The sequence below is a fragment of the Ochotona princeps genome, chromosome X (assembly GCF_030435755.1).
Source record: "Ochotona princeps isolate mOchPri1 chromosome X, mOchPri1.hap1, whole genome shotgun sequence".
Taxonomy (NCBI): Eukaryota; Metazoa; Chordata; class Mammalia; order Lagomorpha; family Ochotonidae; genus Ochotona; species Ochotona princeps.
In genome coordinates, this window is record NC_080865.1 from 69,713,302 (window position 1) to 69,732,891 (window position 19,590).

The window sequence follows — 19,590 nt, forward strand, 5'->3', positions numbered from 1 at the left end:
GGATCCAACCGGAATATTCTCGCTGGACAAAACCATTGGCCTTGGGACTTATGGCAGAATCTATTTGGTAAATAGAGTTATATTATTTATTCAATCTTAACTTTTAAAAAATCTGCAATTGTGAGTCATACATTCACATAGCTCATCAAATAATGAAAAACATAGTATTGCACTTTGAGAAAGTGATCAAATTAAGGTATCTAAGCAACATCTAAGAATTACTGTTTATTACAACACTAATTTATTAATGAATCTATAATGAAACAACACATACCTAATAAATATTAGCAGAAACCAAATAAATTCGCAAGAGAAAGGAGCACTCTTTCTTAAAGATATCGCCAAAGAAAAATATCACGTTATATTATATACTCATATCATTCTAACTACTCACATTCAATTTTTTTTTTATTAATTACATTGCATTATGTGACAGTTACATAGGCTCTGGGTTTCCCCCATCCCCTCCACATACCCTTCCCCCATGGTGGATTCCTCCACCTCTCACATTCAATTTTAAACTGAATGCCATAAAGGGAAACGTTTCCTAACATTCTTATACTGCGTACATGGCTGTGACAAAGTTTGCTGAAGACTCCAACAAAAAAAGCCTGCAGTTACTTAATGATTAATTGTTAAGTACCAACTATCTTATTACCAGAAACTGTGATCTCTGAAAATAAAGTGATAAAAGACCAGGTTCTTCTTTGTGGGCTTATTGTTCAAAAATGTGTGTCTTGGAGGGGAGCTCTGGGAACCCCCTATATCCTTAAGCATACAAATATAATTGTGATTATAATATATTATATGAAAGAGCACCTTTAGTGGTATAAAGCACAGAGCAGGGAAGGACACTTCATTTACATCAAATAATCAGTGTTGATCTCCCATTCCCTGGAAGCTGACACTTAAACAGGTACTAAAAGGTACAGTATGAGGGAGCTAGGCAAAACTGCATTATAGAGGATGACATTAATGCATTATAGAGAGAGGCAGGAGCAATGTGAAGGGTTGACTTAGAGTGCCTGATTAGCACTAGCACCTTGACCAGGTGCTCTTAGGGTGCTGTCTAACACAGAGAGTTGACTTTCTTCTTCAGTCTTGTACACTATGTAAGGCACCACACATATGCAGCATTCCTCTCTCCTGGTCTTGTCCCTCAAAACCCAGGTACTGTACTTACCCTGATCCTATTGCAGGCTCATCACAGACCCTCTGTGTGTGGGCTGTGTAGAGGAATAACAGTTGAAGCCTGGAGGAAGGGGTTTCTTTCAAGTTCAAATAAGAGTTCCCTCTGCTTGCCAAGCCTTGTATATCTAGGGCTACATCTAGCCAGAAGGGGCTTTTCTAATTCATAAGTGGAGTGGAGGATGATTTTTTTAAACATGGCGTAATAAAGCATCATCTAGCAAAGAGCTTAATAGTAAAAATATCATGTGGACAGATCCTAAAATCAGTAAGAACATTAGTGAATATAGGGCACAAAGAGAATGTATTCATAACAAAAGCATGGAATTTTTCCAAACTATTTTGGCCTTACCTATTAGCAGAATCAGCAAACTATAGACCACTCAGAAGCTTGAATACAGTTTATACTATCTCAGTTCTATCATATATTGAATGATCCATTAGCATTTATGAGATCTAGGTCACTTTTGTATATATACAGAAGGTATTCTTCTTCTTTATGGTTCATTTGCAATCTCCACGGCTCTGTATACATTTGAACTCCTCAAGGGTATGTGGGTGTTTGTGTATGTATATTGCTGATTTGAAGGTATAGAGCCTTCTTCAACTAGATGTTATAAGTAAAAGCCTCAGAGCCAGGTAAGGTAAGATTAGACAACACAGAAAAAAGATTTCTTGTCATCATTCATCAGAAGTGGAATGCCATAAAAAGAAAATTCATGTACGTATAAAAGGTAAGTGGTGCATGAGAATTTCCTTTTCTTAAAACTCAGTGTTTGTTGATGCATAATATATGTTTGGTAAAATTAAGTCTTTTTTACTATTTATTTTTTATTTTTCATGATACAATGCCTTAGGGTCAAGGATTTTCCCTTCCACCCTCCTCAACCCCTTCCTCCACTGTTTTTGCCTATGTTCACCAATAGTATAGTCCTTCAAGAACAGTCCATCATTCTGCTATTTAAGTGTAATCATTATGTTGTAGTTACAGACAATGATTAAATGTCCAGTATCCTATTGTCAAGATATATGTAACAGTTTCATTGGGAGTCTGGTTTTTTTAAGTAGAGATGCAGACTGCAGTGTATCTTTACTTCATGGTTTACTTGTCTCCATGATACAGTTCCTCTAAATAAATATATTTATATACATGTTTACCTATATATCTATTGACTTTGTATTTTTCATGAAGATTGCCTTGTATAAGAGAGAACATACAATATTTATCATTTTGGGGTTGGATTATTTCATTGAGCATAGTGATCTCCAGTTGGGACCATTTTGTTACAAATGCTTGAGTTCCATTCTGAGTAGTTTTCCATAAAGTAAATATACCACATTTTCTTTATCCATTTCTCTTTAGACAGGCTTCTGGATGTTTCCATGTCTTTGCTATTATTATAGACCATGCTACTGTAAATATGAGATTATAGGTCACTTTCTCATATGCAGATTTCATTTCCTTTTTGTATACTTCTGAGTTTTAGACACATAAATATAGTCATGTTAACTATCACTGCAACAAAGATATTTAATACATCTTAAATTAATCAGAGTTTAACTTCAAATAATACTGTTTTATTTCACTGTCTGGTATCCCAGCTGGTGTACTAGAGTTACAGTTGCATCCACATTGCTCTTAGATTTGATACAAAGTTATGAAAGAACTACACTTCTCTACCCAGTCTACTCATTCTTTCCTCTATAATTATTACTACTATTTTTTATTTTAATGCTCAACTGTATTTAAAAATAATTAAAAATAAGAAAAAAAGACCCTCATATTTACCTTTCATGTTGGATTTTGCTGGAAACAATTTCTTTATAAGAGTTTTTATCTCATGGCATGAAAAAGTTAAAATAAAGAACTTTCTTGTTACTTTCCCCATGGTCCAGTGTTTCTGCTTCTGAAGCCTCTGCATTTGTGTGAAAAAAAATTCACTTTGATTATTGGAAGAAACTGTACTGTGTATAAAACTCTGAGCTGACAGTTCCTTTTTTCTTTCAACAATTTAAAAAGTCTTTTGTAATTCTTATCTTGCACTTTTTATAATCCTTATGATTAATTTTAAATTGCTTATTTTTCAACAATTTAAATATGAAATGTGTGTGTGTGAGAGAGAGAGAGAGACAGAGAGAGTGAGAGAGAGAGAGTGAGATTCTAGCCACTGCATCACACTCCACAAATGTCCTCAATGGCTAGGGCTGGTCTAGGCATAAGCCACAATCCTGGAACTTCATCTTGGTCTTCTACATGGGTGGCATGGGCCCAAGTATTTGGGCCATCTTGTTTTCCCCCAACACATCAACAGGGAACTGGTTTGGAGGCCTAATTGTCTGGCACTCATACCAGCACTTTGATAATGGATGTCAACATTGAAAGCACTGGCTTAACTCCTTACATCACAGTCCTATCCCTATGGACAAATTACTTGGCTCTTCACCTTCTGCCTCCCAGTGTGTACATTAACAGGAACCTGGATTGGAACCAGAAGTGGGACTTGACCATGGAAACTTTGATATGGGATGTGGACATCCCAAGCAGGGACTTATCCCTATTCCAAAACGAATCCCTTGTTTGTGGAGAGAGAGAGGGAGAGAGAGTGTGTGTTGATAGGGTATTTATCAGAAGTAAAAATTACAGATCTTTGAGGGTTCTCTGAGCCTCTTGAATACCTGATTTGGCTTATTTTATTATTTGGAGAAAGTTATTGGCTGTTATCTCTTCAAGAATTTCTTCTGCTCTATTCTTTTGGAAATCAAATTTAATGTTTTTTGTAGACAAGTTGACAGTATCCCATAGCTCTTCAAAGCTGTCTGTGTGTATGTGTGTGTGTGCACGTGTGTGTTTACCCTTTTCTCTTTGTGTTTCAGTTCGATCGCTTTTCCCCCAGCTTTATTTTTGAATGATTCATTTCTCAGTTGTTTTAACCCTACTGATAAGATCCTCAAAGGCATTCTTCAACTCTATTTCTATTTTTCATTGCTAGCCTTTCCACTTGACATTTTTATAGTTCAGATCTTTACAGAAATCCCTCATTTGTACATGTGTATTTTTCATAGTTTCAATAAAGCTGTTCACATACTCATCATAGTTGTGTTGAATTATAGTCTCAACATCTAAGTCATCTCTAGGACTGGTTTTGTGAATTGTTGTGTCCCTTAAGAGTGGGATTTGTCCTTGCTTTTTAAATATGTCTCAATATGATTTTTTTCATTGCCAGAGTGTATAGAACATTAGAGTAAAGTAAATAATACTTATGCCTTGCCATGGGCACACTAATTCAGCTACATTGTTAATGTGGAAGGCTGAGTCAGTCTGATAAGGAAATAAGCCATGTGTGGGTTATGTTTTTGCTATGATTATCTTCAGTTCACTACCAGCCTCAGATTCCTCTGTTCCCTTGTGCTTTTGTGGGAACTTGCTTCAAACCTGTGTATTTGTGCCTCAGAAATGTTCTCCATGTTTTTGTCCTCTTTTAAAAGCATACTGTTATTGCTTCCTGCTAAATACTAATTGCCTTGGTGGTTTGGGGCAGGGAGTTCTCTCTTCCTGATTAAGCCTTAGTCTTACCAGATCCTGGGTCCTTTGCTCATTGGAGTGGCACTATCTTAGTTATTCTTCCCACACCCTGCTTGTAGAAGGATGCTTCTAATTGTTTGGGGCCACTGTTAATTCTTCCCTTTCCCCCGGATCTGTATTTTAGCCCTTCTCCAGGTCTTCAGTATAGCTTAGATGGAACAGGATCTACTGCCTTTCCCCTAGAGCTTAATATTTTTATTCCTTGGAAAGAAAGGAACTGGACCTTGTTTCGTGACTTTCGCATGAAGGAGACTTTTCCTCTCTACTAGGTCTATGATTCAAATCCATGGGGAAGAATCTGTGTGTCTGTTGTGTCTGTATTCTCAAACATTCTGTGCTGTAATGCTAGCTCACACATGGCCTTTATGATTTCGTTAATACCGAGATGAATTCCATATACTTGCTTTGCTTACTTTTCCCCCCTACTTCTATAAGTAAGCCAGTATCTATGTCTCAGCTTCTCATTGTAGATGCATTATTTTCTTCAGACTCCAGGCTACTTGACTGCTTTGGAAATTCTCCCTGGATTCAAGAAACATTTTTTTTTGTAGAGTATTCAGCTTTTTCTTCTTGGTAGGTTGAAAGTGTGGTTTTTTTTTTTAACTTCTCATCAGGAGTAAAAATGCATCTTCTTGAAGATCTACTTATATACCATGTTCCCAATTTGCATTTATAATTCCTAATAAATTTATATGTCCTTATTCAGATTCAGAGTTGAGAGAATATTCCTTACCTTCAAATCTTTACAGTAGAAATTTCTGTCTAAAGGAAGAATATGGTTTATTTACACCACAAAGATTTCCCCCTTTCACTCCATGACTGTATCTCTTTTTGCTTTATAATTTATTTCTTTCTGCAAACAGGTGTGCGAAGGTGTGTATTGATACCACCTTCATGGAAAATGATCTAGAGTATATAAAATGCTATTCAAATGTTCACTGTATTTATTCCAATAATTCTGCTTCTAGAAATCTACAATAAACATCCCAGTTATAGAACAAACATACAGATATTAATTGCAGGAGAACAGTAACATATTGTAGTGAAGAGAGGGCTTCTTTAAGTAGACCTGAGTGGTATATACTTGGTCATTAGTTAGCTATGTCCTTGAGCAAGTCACTTAACCTCTGAATATAATTTTTTGTTTCCGAGATGAAGTTAGTAATACCTCACTTCGGAGGTTTACTAAAGTTTAAAAGCTGTACATAATGCTTGGAGTATTGTAAGTACTTGCTAAGAGACAATTATTGCTGTCATGATGCCAATTAAAAAATAATAATTCAGTACTATTAATAGTAAAAAAGATTAAGATCTAGCCAATACTTTGTTCTGTAAAGCAATATTTTTGAAATTAGCAACAGAGAATCATGCCTACTTAAAACATTGAGTATTCATTGTTACACATGCATCATATTTACAGCTATGATAAGACATGTAGATTGAAAATAATTACAGGACAAGAATAATGAGATATTGTTGGATTTTTCTCATGCATTTTCTTCTGTATTTTCTAATACAGAAATGTTATTTATGTTATTTAAATGTTATTTAAAATGTTATTTATGTTATGTAAATGTTATTTACTTAAGGTTATTTAAGTAGAGAAAATGTGGTAATGTTTCATATAAATATTACAGGTATATTATATATATGGTACAAAAATGCTGTGTTAAATAATATGTACAGCAAAATGGAAGCATGATACCATTCAAAATTAATGTTAGAGTGAGTCAGAGAGTCCTTTGCTTTTTCAGTGCTGCCAACCACATCCCCTGCTGGTGTTTGTTTTGGTTAAAGTCTCTCCAATGTCTTCCAGCTTGTTTCCAAGGCCTCTTTCCCTGACAAGTTTCCAACTGTCTACTGAGGTCTGTGCACATTGAAATGAAGGCTGAGTGGTATGCTCCTATTGTAACCTTTTCTTTCTCTTCTTTTTTTTTTTCTAATTAGATTCTTAGAGTCCCACCCACTCCCACCTCCTGCCACTATAAACCTCACTTCAAATTGTGGGTTTTATTTCTCTCATTCTTGCTCTCATTTTGTGAGAAACACATCACTCTTCCTTTATTTTTTTCTGAGTAGAGTTAAAAAGCACGGTTTCTTCTTCACCTTTAGCTGCCAGTCTCATAGCTTATGGGTCACCATTTGAATTAAGGGGATATTTAGTATGTGGCTAAGTGTGGCCACCTTAGCAAAAAAAAGATAGGTTTGGGGCTTATTTTTCAATGGCACTGGGGGAAAATACTTCCCCAAAGAGTGATGTACACAAAGAGACCACAATGATTTCATTGAAATTTTAAGAGAGACCATGACCCTTTAGTATGGCACAGTGGGAACTGGCAACCTCACTCTCCCACTAACTGGCACTACACGTCACTTGATTTTTCTGGGCCCATTTCTTCAAGCAAAAATTAAGTTTATTAGACTAGATCATCTCCATGGTTTCTTCTGGCTCTGAAGTAATTCACCTAGCACAGTGTCTGGATGGCAGTAAAATGTAGCTACCTGTGTTCTTACATTCCTATGGCTATAAACATCTTCATAATAATCCTGGAATCCTTTCTCCAGCTTACACAATGGTTGTAAATTGGATTGGTTTCATATTCCACAAATTAAAATGACTTTCACGATGTTTTCTTTCTTCTACTTCACCCTCTGACAGCAAGACTAGATATTTAACTCAGAAACTACTGTGATACCTAATGTCAAGGTAAAACTGGATAGCAGGCATATGGAGAAGGCAAGGATGCTTCATTATATGTTATTTTTATTTAATACCATTCCATTGAGCAGAATACTACTGAGGTAAACCAAAAAACTTTTTTTTTTCAAAATGAACAAGCTTTCTCTGACCTTCATGAGGCCTTGACTGCACCCATAACTTGTATCGCCTGCTCTCACATTGTCACGTGCAGGTAATGAGGACAGAAGAAATAAATGAGAAAATGTTAGAAACAACCATTTTTGCACAAACAATTCACCTACAGCAGACTAAACCTCTATAGTTGGGTCTAGAACCTAATTACCACAAATGCCTACTGTAGTTCGATCACAGTAGAATTCTTGTGTAACTTAGAGGACAACTCCAAATTTCTTACTTTCTGAAACTTAAGCACACATGTTGATCATAAGTAAGCATGTGTCCTTGAGAGGATTTGAGGAGTCATCTGTCCCTTGGTAATCACCAGAGTAATTCAAACATATGAAGGTGTGGTACTACAGTCACGAGCAAATTCCTGACTTGTTTGCACTCTTTTAGTGCACCATTGAATATGGAAATTTCTTTTCAAAACACTGCTCAGTGCATCAGTCTTAAATTTTATTCTTAAAAGCACTTCTTGACACATTGTTTTTACTTGCAAACCTCACTGGACAGGTGATATTCATGTTTATTAGTTACATTTTCTGGATTTGAAATTGAGGCTGGGAAGGGGAATGGAAAGGAAGGAAAGAAATGTTGTCTTCAAAGTTGATGACATACAATTTATAATATTTGAAATCAAGTTTCAGAAACATGCTCCTGACATTTGAGTTGCCTAGTCACTAGTCTTATTGGAAGGGGGTTTGAGTATTTTTCCTTTTAGGCTGAAATTATACTGTTTATTTGCCTACCAAATGTCTAGTACTGTGAATGCTTTCTTTTTAGGTAGGAAAGTTTCCTCACATCCTTGCCATTTTGCAAATATAGCTCAACTAAGTCAGCCAACAAATATTGCTTGAGTGCCCATAAAGCACATAACACTGTGTATTTCATTTTACATCACAAGTCTCCAAAGCAGGAGCTGAAGCTGAAGCTGAATTGAGGTCATAACTGTACTAGGTTGTTGTTCCTTCATTGTGCAGTATCCCAAGCACATAACCTGCTCTAGATTGCACCTCTTTTCTGTGACATTGCCCCCTTGTGATAATGTTCCCCATGGGTAGGGATTGTTCTGTTTAAAGTAATTCTCAGGCTGTTTTAGCATAGGAAACATTGAATTCATCCATTAAATAAAACTATTGTTTAACATTAGTGATAATAAAGTATTATAAAAATGTTTATTGAATGCCCACCATGTTCCAGGCCCTGTATTGTTACGTGCTTAAGGCTCTAGTTAGAATGATGGGACAATATTGGAGGGTAGTCACTTTTATGGATTATGTTTAACAGAGATAAAGAAGGCATTTTCCATATGATTGTGACTCTTCATTTGAGGGGTCAGTGCTGAGTGAGATTAGTTGAAAGAAAGGAGGAAATATGGATGTAGGGATTTTTATTATTATTCCTGGATGTAGAAAATCTAATGAAGCTTCTAATGAGGAACAGGATTTCCTCAATAAGAGAACAGAAGTTGGATATTTTAAATGAAAGTGAAAAGAATCAGCATAGGGTATGTAAATTGAAACTCAGAGGATAAGATTAGTGGGGCATGCTGAGGCTTAATGGCCTTGAAGAAAACAGAGTATTTCTACCTTGGTCATGACGTCTCTCCAACTGTGGGAAGTAACCCATGTCCTTGAATTTTATACTTGTCTTTTTCTGTGTTACATCAAAATTGCTTCTGTCTCCCAGTAAATATTGAGGTACAAGGTGCAGTTGCAAATATGAGAGGAGTGAAGGGAGAAAGCAGAAGTCATGTGTAGGATTTGTACTCCCAAAAGGACATACGTTCTACTCCCAAAAGGACTATGTTCTTAGTAAATTTGGAGATATATATGGAGAGCAATCCAAATTCTGTATGTGGTAGATTGAGAGTAACGCAAAAATAGTATCATATTTGTATATGTACTTTAAAAATTAGATTTATTTATTTGCTTATTTAAACAGCAGAATGGAGAAAAAGCGGGGAGGGGGCGAACAAAAAGATTTGCATCTGCTGGTTCACTGCCCAAATGCACGCAATAGCCAGGGCTGGACCAGATTGAGTTCAGAAGGCTTGTACTCAATCTGGATTCCCTGTATGGGTGACAGGAACTTAAGAGCTTTGACCATCATGTACTGCCTTCCCAAAGAGCATTAACAGGAAGCTGGATCAGAACCAGAGTAGCCAGAACTGGAACCAGCACTCCATATCAGATGCAGGTTTCCCAAAGCTGTGGCTTAACACAAACCTGCTGTGTAGATACTTAACCCAGCTGACTTACACAATTGTTCCAGGCCCCGAAAAGACAAGTTTATGTATTTGAAGACAAAAGCCGAAGGCTAGACTAAAAAAACCCTTCATAGTATGGTGCCTCCCATCAATCAAATAAAAGCACAGTTATAGAAATATTGAAATTTATGTATAAATCTGTGAAGAGAGCTGCACGGTTACTTAACAAACATGCATAATTGCTTAAGTTATGCTTAGCTTCTATACTTAAATCTAATATATCAGTTCTAGGAAAAATTTATATGGCCAAGCTTGTATAAATGATTTAAAAGAGTGTGAAGGTGGATGGGGAAGTATTAAAAACACTGAAGTCCTCCTTGCCTGATATCCTGAAAAGTAGGTTTTGTCTTGCTTATAGATGTGTGCACATATGCACACATATGAGTTTCAAAGGCTTTATAGAACATAGGCATTATCCTTTAGTGCTTTTTTCCCACACACTTTTAGAAGCCCTCACATATAATTATGGCCAGATTGAGTAAATTCAGTGAAAGTGGTTGAAGCAACAAGAGTTCTTGCTTGCCTTTTTTCCTCTAATAGTTGACCTCTAAAAACTAGTCAGCTAGGGTCCTCCCTCCTACATTTCATGAAATAGTTTGGCAAATAACATTCAGACAATACTTACTTTTGAAACCAGAATGAGCTATAACTTGGTTTTAGGGATTTTGAACATTTTATCGTATTTTTGTACCTTTGTTTAAGGCAGCTTTGTGGACAATTTCACAGCTGCACTCAGAAGTGAATGTGCCACTGTACCTGTCTGGTGATGTCAAAAGAAAAGTGATTAGAATTTTTACATTGTTGGAGCCATTCTGAAGGCGTGCTCTTACAAATAAGCCATTTTGTAAAATTAAATTAAAATCTCAAAGAATATTGATATGTATGAACAGTTTCTTTTGCTGCAGTATGTTTTTTTTCCCTGTTCCACTGCACCCAGATTATAATCAATAACTCCCCTACTCAGAGCATGGAGAAAGAGAGAGGGTGGGGTGGGGACAGGCCTGAGATATGAATTATGTCATTTCATTGGGAGAAATAATGCAAGGATGGTGGTTTATGTGCAATTTATGTTGCAAAACACAAGAAAGCCTTTAGGTTTGTCCTTTTAAAGCAGAGTCCCTTTATGATTAGGAAATGAAGGTTGGACTTTTGAGAGTTCCCTGAGGGGAAAGAAGATTGATTATATTCTGAGCACTGCCAGTAACATTTTGTATAAATCATTAACTCTGAAGAGAAAGAAAACAAAACAAAACAAAAAAAACAGCACCTTGATGAAAAAGGACAAGTCTACAAGTCCTTAGAGAAGGACAGCATTTCTTGACTCTGAGAAACAAATAAAATCCGATTGATTGGTGCAGAAATTGGGTGAGAAAAGAAGATGGAAATTTAAATGCTAGTCACTTCACATATAGTAACCTTAGTGTCTTAAAAATGGGTTTCATTTACTGAAAACTTATATTGTGCTTTTTACTTAATTTGAATTTTACAATTTACATCTGTGTAGGGTACCATTGCCGTCACAGTCCTCCTATGTCACAAATGAGCAAATGAGGGATTGGGAGATTGTGTTACTGAACAAATTCACAGGATTAGTTAGTTATAAATCAAAATTTGATCCCTAGGTTTGTGTTCTTTGCCATGCTGCAGCATATTTTGTTCAATATATTCAAGGCAAAGTTAAGCATTTAAAGTAGATTAGCCATCGCTTCTCGGCCTTTTGGCTAAGATCAAGTGTAAAGTAGATTAGCCAGCTGAAAAAAAAAATTTATGTATATATAGGCCCAAAGTTTAAAAGTATTCTAAATTTACAGCAAAGTGATGAGCTGAGGTCAGTGATGAGGCTCATTAGTAACATGTGCCTCCAGTGTATTTCTTTCCTTCATTATGCCCACCAAGCTGAGTCTGTTTCTGGAACATCATAGAATTTCAGAACTGGATAAGGACAAATAGATAAGTTTTACAGGATGCTAGAATCTCCTGACTTTTTTTTGCTCACATCCCCTGGAAGCTTTGGGGATGATAGAGAAGCATCTGCTGTCGTCCCATCCCTCTCTTCTAATGGGCCAAGGCCCGCCTCTGTTAGTGGAGGCAGTTCCCCTCAGTCAGCTGCTTCTAATGGGAGTCCAAGGGAAAAGGAAGACTGATAGTTTGTTGCCTCCATTACAGGTGATTAGCTTCTTTTGGCAGGATTTCAAACTCAATAAATTAAGAGTTTGCATTTTTTAAAATATGTATTTATTTGGAAGATCAGCAGAAATAGGAAGATAGAGAAATATCTGAATTGCTGATTCAAATGGCAGCCAGTTGGAGTTGATTCAAAACCAGGAGATAGAAGATTCTTGGTCTCCAGCATGGATGCAGGGGTTCAAGCACTTGGATCATCCTCTGCTGCTTTCCTTGCTGCCTAGGCAGTGAGCTGGATTAGAAGCAGAGCAGCCAGAACTTGAATTTATGTTTCTCTATGGAACACTGATACCGTGCAATAGCTTAATTTGCTGTCACACCAGCACCTGTGTAGTTTAACTAGGTATGTTTCTAGGAACAAGGGCAAAAATTATAATATGAAAAATTGGGAGGATTCTTGTTTATTCCCTGTCTGAAAACAGCACTCCTAGAGTCTGAGCTGGAATAAATTACTTGCAGGGGCTAAGTAGCTTGAAAGCTTAGAGTCAGGCAGGTGGCTGGGGACAGTAATTTGTTTGAGAGGAGCAGACAAAAATCCAGGTGGGCATGTTGTTGAAGTGAAATCATTTCTGTACTATTCCCATCCAGTGGAGATGCAAAATTCAACAGAACTTAGAGCTTCAAAATTTCCTGATGGTCAGTCTTTACACGTAGGCAGTCAAGTTCTTCCCACCTCATCATAAAAGAAAATGTTGCAAAAACAATAGGAAAACATAAGTCTTGGAGTGAATGCCTAGGAATTCATTGTCTTTACTAAACACCAGTTCACAAATTCCTGTAGCCAAAAGGTCCTGGAAGTTTGCATTCCACTACTAATACAGTGCCTAGTAAAGAGCATTGCTTGTGTTAGGCCACAAGGTCATCAGGCATAAGTGACAAGCAAGATTGTCTGTGTATACTTCTTAGTGTGTTTTCTGTCATCCACTCTCACATTCCCCTTTTATTATTATTTTTATTATTCTATAAACCAATTTTGTGGGAAAAAAATAACTATGTCCCAGAAATCTGTCTTAATCACCTTTGTAACCTCTTTGGGACTAGCACAATACCTTATACATTTGCCTGCGTAGCACAGTTTCCAGGGGAAATAAAAAAAGATAGGTGCAAAACTGATCCCCTCCAAAAAGACATATTTAAGCAGCAGCTCTCTGCAGATGTGTCTTGATGGAAAGGATTGACTAATGACACCCTGTTAATCCAATGCTTGAGACAGGTTGGCCTTTCAAAATTATACCACCTAAGTCACTTTCTATTCTGACTATAAAAAGGGTGGCACTGTGTAGAGATAAATATTTCCAAAGGATGGAAATATTAGCCTTACTTTTTTATTACTTTCTGCTGAATGAGTCATTTAGGAAGCCTGAAAGAGTATATTTTTTCTCAGGGTACTGTAGTTTGCTGTAGTGTTGTTGGCATGGCCAAATATAAGGATGGTTTCAGGAGAGCCTCATACCTTCAGGAAGATGTCTAGAACATGTGCAAATATTTCCTGACTTGGAAGATTGGCAACCGTTAGAAAGAAAAACACAAATAAATAAGAGCCCAAATGTCCTTGCTTCTCTGAGTCTTCTACCCACGCTTGCCAGTCACCGTAATGGGTTCTTTAACTGCCTTACATGTTAGTGATTTAAAAAAAAAATTAAGTGACCCATAATGTTGAATTTGGAAAGCTTTAGGAATATGATTTTTCTGGGTTGTGCTCTGTGTGTGTGTGTGTGTGTGCATTAGTGTGTGTGCATACATGTATGTGTACAGCAGTTAACTCATCTTGGCTGGCATTTCAGAGTACTTTCCTAGTATCATATCCTGGGAAATTTTTTCTTGGCTAGTACAGTTGGTCACCATATCTACATGCTTGATTTATGCCCTTTCATACTTGAACTACATGTTTTACGCAGATGTAGTGATATCTTCCCCTTAATTTTGATTCTGACAAGTAGCAGAGGTGAATAGAAAGATGCAAACGAGATCAATTGTGAAAATAGTGACAATATTTGTAGGGAACAGATTGTGTTTACCCCAGATAATCTTACGTGAAAATTGATTTGACTGATATTGTTACTACCATCAACCCTCCTCCCCCCAAATATTCAGGCACAGTTAATTGATTATTTGATGGAAATTACCAAATTTTTGTTGGCATCTGGCACATAGCCTTACTGAAATAGAAAGTGGATGTTTTACATTGCACCCAAGATGCTTTAAGAGACTTCTCAGGCAGATCTGAATGCCCAGAGTCAAAGAAGAGAGATTAGAGGGGCATAACTCCCTGAGGCCTTCAAATGGGATGCTGTGATGTGAGGCCAGTACTTTCCAGATAAACTTTCCCCCATTTACTTTACCTTTTGTGGATCTTACAGTGGCATAAATGGTAGGTGAGTTGAGAGATAAGACTATGGCTGGTTAATTTATTCAAGATAATTTATGTAAAGAAATAAATAGCAAAATAACTATACCTGTGATTCTGTTGAGGCTATATTAAACAGCTTTCCTTCATCTCAAAACAGAACTTACACTTTTCAACATAGGCGGTGGCCTACCCCTCTACAGCAGCTGTTTTATATACCGATGTGTTCCTAAATCCTTGGTATCTTCTCATATATTGCATCCTATTGGTGGTGTGAATTATCTTGTCATTTACTAGCATTTTATAGATCATTATGCAGTTGATAGAAAACTATTCCGTTCGTATAAACTGCAGAAATGTATTTAGTGCCAGAGGCAGTATCTTTAAGTTTATATGGAAGAAGCCACTTTGATTTTTAATGATCAAACTTGCTCCCTGTTTTCATTAAAACATGCAGAATGAAATGTGCACCTAAGCAGCTTCACTTGACTCTAATCAAACTGCATTCTAAAAAGGCTATGAGGGCAAGGACTAGATAATATGCAGTGCTCCTTTAATGTCTCCTGTGCTAGCATTGTGCTGAATAGAATTTTGTTGATAGATTCCACATTTTGTAGTTTGCTTTATTTGAATCTTCTCTCCCAGGAATTTGATGATCAAATAGGGGATTAGGGGAAATATGATACAGAAGAATAGAAAGAATGACAGGGAGACATTGAAACTAAGATGACCATGTTTGGCAAATAAAAATTCAAGATGTTTAGTGAGATTTGATTTTTTGGTAAAGAACAAATACTTTTTATGTAAGTACATCACAAAAGTATATACTTACATTAATATCATTTGTTAATTGCAAATTCAGCTTTAACTCGGTGTGTGGTGTACCACAACTGCCAACTGTCTAAAGAAACAACTTTACCCGAGCCACAAATTTGTCACCCCGTAACCCTGTGTTAAGAAATAAGGGAGAGACTGTATTCTCCCACCTGCTGTTGGGTGGCAGAGAATGCCAGATCAGCCTATCTAAGAAGCTGCCAAAGGGTGGGGAGGGGTGGTCTTCTAGAGGTCCGGGAACAGCTGCTGCTCCTCCCTGCTTCTTCTGGCAAATGTTGTTTTGCACTGCTGTCAGAGTTCCATAGCAGAGCTGCTTTGTTGGCAGCTGTAGGGGCCACTGAGTCCAGGTGAGTAATTCTTTCCTCACTGAGGGGCTGGGTCATGGAAAGAAGAATTTTCTCTTTGACATGCCAGTGGGAGTATTTGCCTCTTCAGTCCCTGAGGATAAAGAAGAGATTCCAGGTCACTCTGGGATTTTGTTTCTTATCACAAAAGCAGGAGGACTTTGAACTAGTGACTTGATTAGTAACTCTACAGTTAAATTGTACCTACTATGGACCCAAAACTCTAGTGCAGTTGCAATCGCTGACAATCAATGATAGGGTTTGGTTTGAGTTTTAGGTGAAAGACCTTATGCCCTCCTGTTTGACAAGCCAGCTGGTCACTCGGTTCAAGCTACACATGAGTCAAAGCAACCTCTTTTTGTCATTTGTCACTCCTTCACGTGTGGTCCATTGCTGTGAGTTGTGAGTTAAATAATTTAATTACAACTATACTACTGGGGTATTTCTTATAAGGAGGGATGCCTAGGGCATGGCTGCTTGGTGCTGAAGTATGGAATGCAGGCCAGTTGCTAAGCTGAATTGCTTAAATCCGGCAGTCACATCAGCTTGCTTCTAATTCTGACGGCATGGCGCAGAGTATATTACTATTTTCTTCGTTTTGTAAATAATGTTCCATCAAGAGTGACTGATGATCTGCAAATGAGTAATGCTTCTTTAAGAAGGTTTCAGAAAGGGCAGTAGTGTGCTCAAGGTCTCCAGTGTTGTGGCACTGCTATTTATGCCTTTTCTGGATTTGGTAGCAGTCCCAGTAGAGAAAGAAAGAAAACCCGAAACAATATCACTATCTCCCAGCCCTTTCAGGGACTTTATTCGCTGGATCTTCTACCATCGTCAACGTTCTTTTTAGTGCTTCAGGAAAAGGCAATTCCTAGTTTAAAAGTGAGGAGACTACACCGTAATACATGAATACAGAGTAAATTAGTCATGAATTCTAGCCAATAATAGTAAAAGATACTTTAAATAAGTACTTGACCATATACCAACCACTATTCTGTATACTTCATTGGCATTTACTCATTCTATCCTCAGCAATTCCTTGAGATGATTTATACAAAAGTTATGTATCAATCTAAGGATATTGAGATTAAATACTGTCCCAATGTGGATGAGCCAGGTTTAAAACCAAATCTGTTTGGCCTGCAAAGCCTTCTTTTTAACTATGTTACATAAAACTATAGAATAATTGTTTATAAGGAACATCTCTCCACATGAATTGTGTGAGGATCTGGAAAGTGATTCCATCAAGCACCTAAGGAGTGTTTATAATGAGACTACATTGGGGGTTTTTTCTAGTTTTTTATTATTATTTTATGATACAATTCCATAAGCCCTAGGATTTCCCTCATCCGCTCCCCACTCCCCCCCCCCACCGAGTTCCCCTATATATTACTAAAGTATAGTTCTTCATACACAGTCAGATGTCCATCATTGCGGGCATGGACAATGACAAAGAGTCCAGAATCCTATTGTCAAGATGTAGTGAACAGTTTCATTGTAAGTCCATCTTTGGAAGTAGAGATGCATACTACATTGTATCCTCACATCTGGATATGTTAGTCTCCATTTCATAGTTACTGTACATCTCCTTAAATGAAAACTCATGATGCAAAATCAACAATAGGGAGAAAAAAAGAAATTTACAATGCCATAAAGTTAAATAACATGTTACTCGAAATGACAGTCTCCATTGCACAGCTACTATACATTCTCTTAAATGAAAAGCCACAAATCAGAATCAACAGGAGGAAAAAAGAAATTAACAACACCAAGAAGTTAAATAACATGCTACTGAATGACTAATGTGTCGCTGAAGAGATAAAAAAGAAAATCAAGAACCTTCTTGAAGAAAATGATGCTACTGTATGATCTATGAGTCATTGAATGAGTTAATCAGAAGAAACTGTTTTGAAGAGATGAAACTAAAAAAACATTAAAATCCATGAGATACAGTTTCCGCTGATCTTTGTTGGTGAAATGTGACTCTTCTAGAAAACAAATAGATGGGTTTTGTTTTTTAATTTAGTCTACTAATCTATGACGTTTGATTGAGCTAAAGCCATTTACATTCAGGGTTAATATGTATGGGTGGCACTTTGGTCCTGTCATTTTAGCAATGGGTTGTTCATTGATTTAGTCTTCTGTTGTTATTTTAGTGGGATGTTCTTCACATTTGCCTTTGGTTTTTTTGGGTGCTATTCCTTTTCTGTCAAGAGAACAATTTGAAGTATCATTTGTAGGGCAGGTTTGGAAGAGGCAAATTCTTGTAACTTTTCTTTACTGTGGAAGATTTTTATTTCATTTTCAAAGACAAAAGAAAGCTTGGCTGGGTACGTTATCCTAGGCCAACAATTTTTTTTTCTTTTAGAATCTGGAATATGTCACGCCATTCTCTTCTTGCCTGTAGAGTTTCCTGCGAGAGATCTCCTGTGAGTTTAATTGGCATTCCTTTACATGTCAATTGATTTTTTTCACGTGCACATTTAAGGATCTTTCCCTTATGTTCAATTGAAGAGAGCTTGTTAATCATATGTCGTGGTGAAGATCGCTTTTGATCAAGCCTGTTGGGAGTTCTGTGCCCCTCCTGGATCTTGTTTCCCAATTCTTTCTCTAGATTAGGAAAATTTTCCTTTATTATTTCATTAAATATATTTGTAAAACTAGTTTCTCTTTCTGCATCTTCTGGGACTCCCATAACTCTTAGATTGGGCCTCTTAATAATGTCTTTCAATTCTTAAATAGTTTTTTTGGCCTGATCCAGCTCTGCTTCCAGCTTTTTGTTTGCTTCCCCCTGGTGACAGGAAATATCTTCCGATTCTGAGATTCTTTGTTCTGCTTGCTTCATTCTATGTTGGAGACTCTCCACTGTACTTTTAATTTGCTCTACTGTGTTCTTAATTTCTGATATATTAGCTTTGATTTGTTTTATTGCTACTATTTCTTGTGTACCATATTCCTTAAATTCTTTGAATGCCTCCTTTACGTGCTTCTCATTGTAAATAAGAAGTTTTTATAACAAGTGTTTTGAAGTCTGTGTCCCCCATTTTCTCCATGTCTTCCTCAGTTAACTCTGAGGTTGGCATAGGTTTTTTTTGCTCCCTTTAATATTCGTTTTGCCTTTGTGTCATCTTTTATTCTTGGTCATTGTACTTCTGGTTAGCAGAGTCTTCTCCTTGGGCAGGTTTCTAAGCTGTGTCACTCACAGGTCTATAATGCGATTTTACTTATTAGAGTTGGTACACAACTTTTTGCTTGCAGCCACTTGTGCCACAACCTCTAGCAACTTCCAGGTCTGGGTTCTTATGTTAGATTTCCACCGTGGTCTCCACAGCCCCAGCTCCTGGCTCACCACTCTCCACCTCCTGTGATACCATGTTGAGGTTGCACTGTTGTCTCTGCAACCTTTCTCCCACTTCCGGTTGGAGCAGGTCCCAGGATTAGGGAGACACCAGGTGTCCTATAAAGCTAGGTTGTTGCCGGAATCTGTTGGACGTTAGGTTTGGGTGTCACATGGACTTATTTTGACCCATACGATGCCACAGTTGGAATTATTTTCCTGTGGGACCAGTGCAATCCATGGACCTCAGCGAGTTCTCACGATCTCAGCACATGCGCAGTTCGCTGTTGTCCCCTGCAGTCCTAAAACTTTTGCCACATTGTACAAAATGGCACCTGACGTGCCACTACCAGAGTTCTTGATCTGTTGGCTGTCAGGTCTGAGGGCTACTCAGAGCTGTCTTGGGTGGAACCTGTAGAATGCCACGTTGCTGCAGTTCATTGAGTCAAATGAGTTTACTCCCAATTCAGCGCATGCTCAGTCCTTTCTCTTGCATTTGCCTCCTTAATAAAATGGTGCCCAGTTCGGCTCCAGGGGACTGATTGGGCTATGAAATCCACCCTGTTCTCACACTGCTGGTCTAGGATCTGCTGCTTTGTCTCTGGTCCTGGTCAAATCAAACAGACCAGCAGGACAGGCAGTTCTTT

General features: G+C 37.4%; 1 protein-coding gene across 2 annotated transcripts in view; it reads left to right on the top strand.

Annotated features, from left to right (window-relative positions):
* The window catches only part of NRK (Nik related kinase), a 134,848-nt gene that overhangs the window by 7,836 nt on the left and 107,422 nt on the right, over positions 1-19,590 (top strand). For both annotated transcript variants that reach the window (XM_058659018.1, XM_058659019.1), the window contains exon 2: positions 2-67. In XM_058659018.1, coding sequence (XP_058515001.1) covers positions 2-67 — 66 coding nt within the window. The remainder of the gene's footprint in view (position 1; positions 68-19,590) is intronic.